The following is a 10,291-nucleotide window of genomic DNA, read 5'->3' as shown; positions in this document are numbered from 1 at the left end:
TCAGAGTTGGGCACGCCACGTCCCGCATTCGAATACCGTGAGAAGCGGTCAAGAATGGGTAGGTGTCAGAGTGGTTCCGTCCACTCTTGTAGGCAGTAGTTTTCCGCACCTAATAGATCAGTCTTTTGAGTGTATTGGCTAGCCGCTGTCATGGTATCAGAGTTGGGCACGCCACGTCCCACGTTCGAATCTCGTGAGAGGCGGTCAAGAATGGGCGGGGTGGGTGTCAGAGTGGTTCTGTCCACTCTTGTAGGTGGTAGCTTTCCGTACCTAACAGATCCGTCTTTTGGGTGTATTGGCTAGCCGTTGTCACCTTTATCTTGAGAATATCAAATTGAGGAAACAAGTCCTCCAAGGGAATGACCTCCTCTTTTTCTTCATCCTCCTTTGCTATGATTTCTTTCAACTGGCCACAGTTACTTAAAAATATATGATGCAAATTTTGGAGGCCATGTCGGACCATGCTAAATGAGAAGAGCTTCTTCGAGTTGTGGCAACCGAAGATGACAATGTCCACTAAGTTTGGGAAAACTACTGCCTTTAGTGCCAACTTAGGAGTCGATGAATGGTGCATAGTCATCAATTCATCATTTGAGATTAATTCCTTTAGTCCTTCACAATGTCTGATGTCGAGGGTCTCCAAGTGTAGGAGGCTTGGTGCGAGAAGAAGGGATAAAATACTTTGTAGCTTACCACATCTAGCTATACATAAACAACAAAGACGATTGAAGCTCCCAACGTGTTTGGGCCCATTAGAGTTGATCACCACATTTGACAACTGGCATAGGTCGCCAACTTCATGACAGCTTTCCAATGGTGCATTATTATCAAAAGACCATATGCTTACTAGTTCAGGACAAGTTTCAATGGCGAAGAACTCCAAATTGGGAAAGCGACGAGTTGGCCATGGACCGTCGAACACCATTGTCAAAGTTTCAATCTCTTTAAGTGATAAAGATTCCAATCTTTCAAGTGGATTTGGCAAAGTCAATGAAGAAAAGCCAAATATTTTATCCATTGCGTAAATGCCCTCTAGTTCAATCACATCTATGGTCTCAATGCAATGCACTAGGTCACGAGAAAAGATATTTATTAACTTCCCACACCTTATGAGGCTTAGCCGTTTTAATTTCTTTAGAAATCCTTCTGGAACTGGCCCATCACATATTCTTTTCAAATTAGGCATATCTTCAAGCGTCAACTCAACGAGATGCTCCAAAGCATGTCTTTCAAATCTGTTTGGCTCTTCAATTGTGCTGGTAACATGAGTCATTGCATCACAATTTTTAAGATACAATTTCTCCAATGATTGTAATGCTTGCAAATGATCAGGGTTCATGACAAACCTCTCTGGTAGCGGTCCTTGGCATATCTTTTCCAAAGTGGATAACTCAAGAAGTCGTAGCACTTCCAATCTCCCCAAGGCATACTTTGAAAGTGGAGCTTCTTCTGTGTTTGCAATATATTGTATAACCGAACAATTTGAAATTCCCAATTGTTTCAATGTAGTAATGGTGTCCAACTGTAAAACATTCTTCAAATCAGGCCTCCACTCCAATTGAAGGTGCTCAACCTTTCAAATCAAACAAATGACCCATTCTGGCACTAGGTATGGTAGTTTACCGAGGCCTAAAGTGTTGCCATATCCATCATAACTGATTGGAAAATGATCACAAAAAACAATTTTGAATTCTTGCAATTGACTCCAATGGCTAAGGATGTTTGGACACAAAAGTACTTCTTCTCTTACACTCACTTCAAGTATAGTTAAGCAGTCCAAGGAAGCCGCCTCAATTAAACTAGTAGCGTCATCATTCCTTTTTCCTTCCTAACTTAGCCCGAAAGTGTCCAAGTATAACTCTTCAAGGCGAAGTAGTTTACTTAAGATATTTGTCCGTATCAACTCCAAATGCACATCTTTTAGAGATAAAACCTTCAAAGTTTTTAGTTCCGCTTATTCGACTGGAACAGTAACCTCTCCCATGAGGATAAGTATCTCAAGGTTCTTCAACATCCTGAGAGAGGGGACATCCAATGTATCAGGTGCAAATGGACTAGGAGATCGTCATAGAGTTCTTAGGCTTGTTAGAGATGAAATTGACCGTGGCAACATTTCCAAAGTAGTCTCCATAAGATCTAAATTTACAAGTGTAGACATTCCTAAGAAGAAATTGTTTGGAATGTGCTTTATTCCATAATACTTTGTAAGGAATAAACTTTGGAGTTGTGGAAACTTGGGTGAGTCTGGCGATGCCACAATATAGTCATTTTGCATTAAAGACAATTGTTTGCAGTGCTCTTCATTTTCTAGCTTTGGCCAATCTCTTACGTTCTTTCTTGTTTTTTCGATGAATCCATGACCTTCTTTTGAAACAATTGAGTGGGTTGTGTCCCGCCCTAGATCATGCATTTTCACATTGTCCTTTTGATTGCCATCTAACAATAGGCCACAATCCTTGAGGCTTCTAATGTACGCCCTTAATTTTACTTGAGCCTGAAGCAAATATCCTTCAACGTGGAGAAAACCTTCTCCAATGCCAAAAAATCTTAAATCCCACATGTTGATATTATCATCCTCTGGGAAAAGGGAACAAAATAAGAAACAAAATTTCATTCCTTTATCTCCTAGAAAATCATAACTGATTTTAATGGTGGAAAACACATCAGACATAATACCGTCTAGCTCAGTTGGCTCTGAGCTTCTTAATCTTCTTACCACACCTTGCCACACATATTGTTCCTCCATTTTGGCCAATGTTAATCCAAGTGTAACAATTACTAGTGGTAAGCCTTTGCACTCCCTTACAATATCCTCTCCAATAGGTCGTAATTTAGGATTTTTTGAAATAACATCTCCAATTTTTTATTCAAAGAGGGCCTGTGAATCCTGGTCCGACAAATGCTTCATTTCGAACTCTGCATCTATGCCCATTTGATGACATACACTTCTGTTCCTTGACGTGAGAATAATTTTACAACATCCGTGCTCATTTTTACGTGGAATGCCCAATTGGACAACCTTCAATTCCGTCCATACATCATCAAGTATGATCAGTATGCTTTTCTGCTCATTTAACCCTTTTAACAACTGATGTGCTCTTAAGTTGATGTCCTTATTCTCAAACTTTATTCCTAAATGTTCAGCGATGTTATCTTGGATGGTTTTTTAAAACCTGAGGCTTTTTTTTTCTCCTGCTCCCTCTTTCTCTTTACTTTCTCTTTTACAGTTCTCGTATGTGAGTCTGTAATGGCTAGTCATTTTAGGATAAAAGCCTTGGACCCAATTCAACATGGTATCAGAGCAAGGTAGATCCCGAGTTCGAGTCTCACTCCCACCTGTTTCCACGAGCCACAAATGGCAATGTGCGGGGGAGGGGGGGGGGGGTGTTGAGAATTTAATATCGACCAGGCCAATCCCTCTTATATTCATGTTGCGCCTTCACTAACGCCTCGAGGTTTTAGCACAACTTGTTTCAACAGTTACCATAATAACCTTATTGAAAAGTGTTGATTCTTTCATACAATTGTTGATGTTTCTAACAAGGGTAGTTTTCCCGATACCTCCCATACCGTGAATACCAATGGATCTAACATTGTCATCTTCCAAAGCTTTCATGACCTGCTCCATAATCGTCGCTCCCACCTCATTTCTCACAATATTATCCTCCCTAATTTCCACAACATCCGGGGGAGGAGCATGATATGTTAATGAAACACCCAAATCATTCCGATAATTTTTTAGCTTTGTAACTCGATCCATTTTCTTGGCTACACTTTTACCTACACGATAATGCCAACTCAAGTTTGGACACCACCCCATAAGACATTGTGGGCTCTTCTGGATTCATCTGGTCAATCAGTCTGTCAACGTCCCCAACAACCTTCTCTACGTTTGTCTTCCAGTCTTCCACATCTTGTAAAGGCAATCTTTGGGACCTTTCCTCATCAAACTGCGTATTTGTATCATCTCTCTTTCTACGCAGAGACTCTACTTCAATTTTCAATTCATTGATAGTCTTCTCATAGTGAAAGAAATAGCCACAATGGCGTTTTAGGGGAACATATAAGCACTTTCCCAAGTTCTAAAACGAGTGAAAACCCTTCCATCCTTGATCCATCTTTCTATCTTGTTGTTTTAGAAGCAACTTTATAAAAGAGGAAAACAACAAAGGAAAATAGAGAGATCAACTTACAGATAAAAAAAAGTAGCTTTGCAGACACTGGAGAAAGTGATCAAGTAACTCCTTGGGCTCAGTGGCGAAGAGCACCAGCAGATAAGGAAAAGCACCAGCAACAGAAAATTCAAATGATGCAACCTGAGATAAAAGGAACACCAATTTATAAGGCGATAAATAGAGGTGGGAAGATCTAGACAACTGATGGGAAAGTAGATTAAGCATTTACTAGAGAGAAAGCAAATGCAGTCGTTGTTGTGTTTTAATATTCTAATAATTTACGTAGTATTTAAATTTGAATTTATCTAATAATTTTTGGTACAAATGAGATAATTATTACCAATTTGGAAATGGACTTGTCGTTTCAATATCAGAGTCAAACATCTAGATCGAGAAAGTGACTTCCTCTTTTTTAATAATTGAATGGCGTCCAATAAAATATATTATTGGAGTAGGAGCTACGTTATCGTGTAGATCATGTTGGCCATGTTCATCTCTGTTCCTTTACGTTAAAAGTATTTAATAAACCAAAAACTGGAAAGCATGACCAGGTTGTGCTAATGCCCTGCTTGAGATGTCAAGAGGTTTTAAGATTGGATTCTGTTTGTTTAAGAAGTGACTTCCGTCCAACTAACAACCCATCTTCTGCTTAATTTCGATTGGATTCTGTATTTTGTTCTATTGCGAGATTGTGGAAGGAAATTTTTCGCTGCTCTTCTGTCCATGTTTCTGTATACTCTGGTGTTTGTTTGTCGTCGTGAGTGGAGAGAGCAGAGAGCAGCCCTGAAATGATCTCTCTGAATTCCGTTGAGTATTTTTCCATATTCTTTTCCCGTCCACTCTCCAGACCCAAGGAGAGAGACATAAAAGAAACAGATTTCTTCATTTATCTCTCGCTGCGCCCACCCTCCTAACCTCGCAAATATTTTCCACTCGACATCTCACGCCCACATTATCTAACTAACGAGTTCTATTGAGCAGCTCCTTTTTCTTCACTGGTTGTTCATCGCCCAGTGACGGCTCCAACGGATCGCCATCAGAATTCCAATTGTCCATCTGTTATCCAATTTGGCGAAGCAAGCACGCAGAACATATAAAGTCCAAAACCACGAGGAGTATTTCCTATGCTTAGATTCGGTAATAAATATTTCACAACAAGAGAACAGAAAGAGGTGTGACCTATTAGGCGCCGGTGAGGTGATTCTCACCTCTTAATAATAGTGATCAGATCATATTTATCTACCACAGCTTCCAAACATCACTACCAGTGTCAAGGAGTCTCCTTCTTCAAAAACCTGAAAGGAGTCCGCCAAGATTGCCCCCCACAAGTCCCAAAAAGACGAATTTAAACGGGTGCCCCCCCGTCACTCTCGCTCTCGAGTCCCTGAATTTTATCGTTTGAGATCCAGATAAATCAAATCGAACCGAGCCGATCTCGAGCCGCTCGCGAACCAGCTCGGTTCGATGCTACCCCTAACCTTATGTATCAAGGTACTCTTCCTTTCAAAGTGCCTATCATTATTTGGGTAAATACTTGGTAAGTAAAATGTTGAATTTTTGGAAAAGAAATGTTTTCATTGACTTGTTATAATTTAAGTGGAATGAACCTCTATTTATAATAGTGGAAACAAGTAGAATCTAATCACAATTAAACTAACCTTGTCATAGTTATACCCAAAATTAAACACTAAAAGATTAGTTATAAAATAATTGAACATAAATTGAAGACTAACATAACTAAATATATTTAACTGATACTCCTCTGTGAAACCTCCTCCCGTGAGACTCCTTTAAGACTCCACCAAAATAATTCACATTTGTGAGACGTCTTGTTATGGGAGACATATAACATTAGTCCATATATTCTCTTCAACATGAAAAAAAGCTTAATAAAAAAATAAAATAAGAACCAAAAGGACAACAAATTAAGTTAATCGAGGGAAGAAAATCTTGCCCATTGCCGAATAATAAATAACAAACATCGCCAACCATCTTTATTGTAAAAAAAAAACATATTTGATAAGAGTAAGGGGATCAAAACAAGAGAACAAAAGAATGAAAACAAAAGCAATAAAATGAGAGAAATAAAAAAATAACAGTTAAAGTTATTTGTGACCATGAGAAGGTATATAAATTGAGAATCAACGAGGAAAAAAAAGACTTTGTTGAGAGAGAAAAAATTGAAAATGAAATTCAAAGATGGGTAGCATTTGACATTGTTTTGCTTTATACAAAAAGTATACAAAATAACTAAAAAGTCTACTTTTTATATATGAAATGGAAAACATAAATACAGAGTTAAAAGCTTATCAGTATTAGCAACCACGGTGGGCACTGTATATAAAGTGACGTGGTGCGGAGAGATGAGGAAGCATTCCAGAATCGAGACTGAAAGAAGCTAAGAAAGAGCGAAAACTGAGAATAAACTAACACCTAGCTGTAAGATGGGAACAACAAATTGTTGCGAGAAAGATGGATTTGAGGAGATGGACTGTTGATGGGAACAAGATTTTGATAAGTACATTCAAGCTAATTGCATAGGGTCACGACGCACAAGCAGAGAAAGTGTTGGCGTGAGCTGTCTGAACTTCCTTTAAGAAGAGGAAATCTTCCGTATTATGACGTGATTGTAGGAAATGGATTGTTTCTTCGATCCTGTGATTTTATTCCTTGATTTTAGGATATAAATTGATCCTAAAATCAGCATGTAATGCATTATAAATTGTCTCCTAAACGGAGTAGAATGATAAGTCGAAAAATATTGAAAGTGTTTGTGTCTCGGTTTTACTTATCTGTGTCTCAATTCAACACAAAGACTTCTTGGCAAACTGATTTCCACAAAAAAAGTCAGTTTTTAAGCTTATTTGGAAAGAACTGTAACAAAGACCATAACGAGTTCTATTGAACAGTTCCTTTTCCTGGTTGTTCATCGCCCAATGACGGCTCCATTATTGGTGATGAGAACATATTTATCTACCACAGGTCCCAAAGTTCTTTATGATTCTCCCCTCGTACAAGTTTGTCTAACGTTATAAATCAAGTTGGGTCGAGAAATATTACTACCAGTGTCAAGGACTCTCCTTGTTCAAAAACTGAAAGGAGTCCGCCAAAGATGCAGGGTATTTGCCTGAAGCTTCACGCAAGTGTAGATAACCTGAGATTATGCCCATACTCAGTATGCATCAAATTGGGACAAACTTCGTTGGATGCATGAAAATAAGGGTAAAGGGAAGAATGCAGTAGACTAGACAAACTAAGACTGAATTATGAAGAGATGCAGAATCAGAGCAATCAGTATAATTTATAATTTTTTTATTTTTAAAATGATTATGTAAATTTTTTATAGTTAATAATATAATTTTTTTATTACATATTATATCTTTAATTTCTTTTTAATTTTTATGAATAATTAAATATGGAATAAAAAATAATAAAAATATATTTATAAAATATTGATTATTTCTACTAGTGAAATAAAATTTCGTAGGCAGAATTTTTTAGATAAAAAATTTTCTATCAGCGAAAAATAAAATTCGTTGGCAATTTTTTTTTAATTTTTTAATTTTTTTGAATTAAATTTTTTATTTATTTATCTTTATTTAACGAATATATACTAAAGTCTTTTCCAAGGAATTTTAACTTCATTGGAAAAGGTTCTAATTTGGAATTAGGACGTCTAATTCCTAACAAAGCCATGTCCTTCTTTTGAAGCAATTGAGCGGTCTGCATCCCACACCACATCACGCATTTTCAGATTGTCCTTTTCATTGCCATCTAACAATAGGCCACAACCCTTGAGGCTAATGTACAACCTTAATTTTACAACGCAAAGAAGAAATTAAAACTTCATTCCTTCATCACCTAGATAATCATAACTGACTTTAATGGCGGAAAACACATCGAACATAATACCCTCTACCTCAGTTGGCTCTGAGCTTCTTAATCTCCTTACCACATATTGCTCCTCCTTTTTTACCCGTGTTCATCCAAGTGTAATAATTGCTAGTGGTGAACCTTTGCACTTCCTTACAATATCCTCTCCAATAGGTTGTATAGGATTTTTTAAAACAAATCTTCAATTTTTTATTCAAAGAGGACCCATGAATCCTGCTCCGACAAAGGCTTCATTTCAAACTCTGCATCCATGCCCATTTGATGACATACACCTCTGTTCCTTGTTGTGATAATAATTTTAAATTTGTGCTCATTTTTACTTGTGATGCCCAATAGGACAACCTTCAGTTTTGTCCATACATCATCAAGTATGATCGGTTTGCTTTTCTGCTCATTTAACCCTTCAAACAACTTATGTGCTCTTAAGTTGATTTCACTATTCTCAAGCTTCATTCCTAAACGTTCAACGATGTGATCTTGGATGGTTTTCAACTCTGGGTTTTGAGATATAGTCACCATAATAACCTTATTGAAAAATGTAGATTCTTATTTCATATGATTTTTAATGTCTCTAACGAGTGTAGTTTTCCCGATACCTCCCAAACCATGAATACCAATAGATCTAGTATTGTCATCTTCTGAAGCTTTCATGACATGCTCCATCAATGTCCCTCCCACCTCATTTCTCACAATATTGTTCCCCCTAATTTCTACAACATCCAGGGGAGGAGCATCATATGTTAATGAAACACCCAACTCATAGCGGTCGCTTTTTACCTTTTTAACTTGATCCATTCTTTTTGCTGCAATTTTACCTACACAATAACGCCCAACACAAGTTTGGACATCATTGCATCAGGCATTTGTGCTCTTCTATATTCATCTACTCTGTTAGTCTGTCAACGTCCTCAACGACCTTCTCTGCGTCTATCTTCCAGACTTCCACAACTTGAGAAGGCAATCTCTACGACCTTTTTTCCTCATCAAGCTGCCTATTTGTGTCATCTCTTCGTATACACAAAGACTCTGCTTCAATTTTCATTTCATTGATATTCTTCTCATAGTCGAAGAAATTGTTACTGTAAATATGTATATTTGTCTTTATTTGTCTTTTTTGGTTTGTCCAAGGGTATAATTGTAATTTTCCCTTTCCCTCTTCCTTTCGAATAGGGTTTCTGATGAACCCGTCGGCTGTGTTGTATTTTGAGATTTCTGAGTTGTATAAGAAAAACTCTCTGAAATCAGAGAGATTTACAGAAATAACCACAATGGCATTTCAGGGGAACATATAAGCACAAGTTCTGAAACGAGCAAAAACTCCACCGAACTCGTTATCCAAATCATCATCTTCCAATTCAAATAAATCATTGTAATCCTCTCCACGTGTATAATTGTACAATATGTAACAAGCAATTATAATTTTTGCTTGCATCTTAAAAGAAAATGGTGGAGCGTCTTAAAACATTTGAAATCACTATTTTAAAGCACCAAAAGTTCTCTCAATAGTATTCCGCAAAGATGACTGCCTTCGATTGAATAATTCTTTTTCATTCCTAGGAATATTATCTAAAAATTCTTGAAGATGATACTAAGTTACTATTATGCACACGATAACAATATTATTTTAGTTCTTTTCTTTAATTTACTTTATTTTATTTCAGTTTTAAGTCACAAGGATATTTTTGGAATTATTTATTAAACCCTAACAGGGTGAACCCTATTTAAGGGATAAGAGTAATGAGAAGGACAAACGTTGAGAATTAGGTTAAATCTAGCGTAAACAGGCTTGAGATCACCTTCTTGATCTCGAGGTTAGGGTTTTCCTCAAGAACCCATTGAGATTACGTATTCCTCCATTGATCTTCGTCTTCCCCATGTCTTCCTACTATCTCTACAGTAATACATGGCAGACCAGTAACCAGTGGCAGATGCAAGATCCTCCAAAAGAATCCTTGTGTCAAATCCGGGACCATAACAACTGGTATCAAAGTGGGAACACGATGAGCCAAGAAGACGAAGTGATGGCAATGCACAGACAAATCAGAGAAATGGCTGCAGCAGGCATTGGAGCGGAAAGAATACAAAAATGGCATGCAGCCTGGGTGGAGTATTTGTTTACAACAGAGCAATGAGGGGTAGTCGTTCGAGAAGCTATCTCGGATAGACAGAATGACCAATGGCCGGTCTTTCGGGCTTCCGTAGAAAAGGTCACGCGACCTGAA

The 10,291-nt window shown here is 37.6% G+C and overlaps 1 protein-coding gene across 1 annotated transcript; it reads right to left on the bottom strand.

The window, feature by feature from the left end:
* Positions 1 to 226: 226 nt before the first annotated feature.
* On the bottom strand, positions 227 to 8,864 carry LOC137940666 (probable disease resistance protein At4g27220). Its single transcript, XM_068785812.1, has 7 exons — positions 8,666 to 8,864; positions 8,412 to 8,563; positions 4,220 to 4,316; positions 3,448 to 3,780; positions 2,945 to 3,132; positions 2,330 to 2,740; positions 227 to 1,573 (listed from the first exon to the last, which is right to left on the bottom strand). Exons 1-7 carry the CDS (start codon positions 8,862 to 8,864, stop codon positions 227 to 229), a joined length of 2,727 nt encoding a protein of 908 aa, XP_068641913.1.
* Between the last annotated feature and the right edge of the window lie 1,427 nt (positions 8,865 to 10,291).

This window comes from Aristolochia californica, unplaced genomic scaffold (assembly GCF_029961685.1).
Source record: "Aristolochia californica isolate CCGP_79_NKW_82.1479 unplaced genomic scaffold, dmAriCali1.0.hap1 SCAF_9, whole genome shotgun sequence".
In the NCBI taxonomy this organism is placed as follows: domain Eukaryota; kingdom Viridiplantae; phylum Streptophyta; class Magnoliopsida; order Piperales; family Aristolochiaceae; genus Aristolochia; species Aristolochia californica.
Note: the sequence above shows the minus strand (reverse complement) of the source record. Positions and strands in the feature narration are given on the sequence as shown.

Coding starts and splice junctions, on each gene's coding strand:
- LOC137940666 (XM_068785812.1), bottom strand. CDS start 8,864: ATGGATCAAGTTAAAAAGGTAAAAAGCGACCGCTATGAGTTGGGTGTT. Junction 8,564..8,665: donor TGGTATTCATGGTTTGGGAG/GTATCGGGAAAA, acceptor CTCAAAACCCAG/AGTTGAAAACCATCCAAGAT. Junction 4,317..8,411: donor ATGTATGGACAAAACTGAAG/GTTGTCCTATTG, acceptor CTTTTATCTCAG/GTTGCATCATTTGAATTTTC.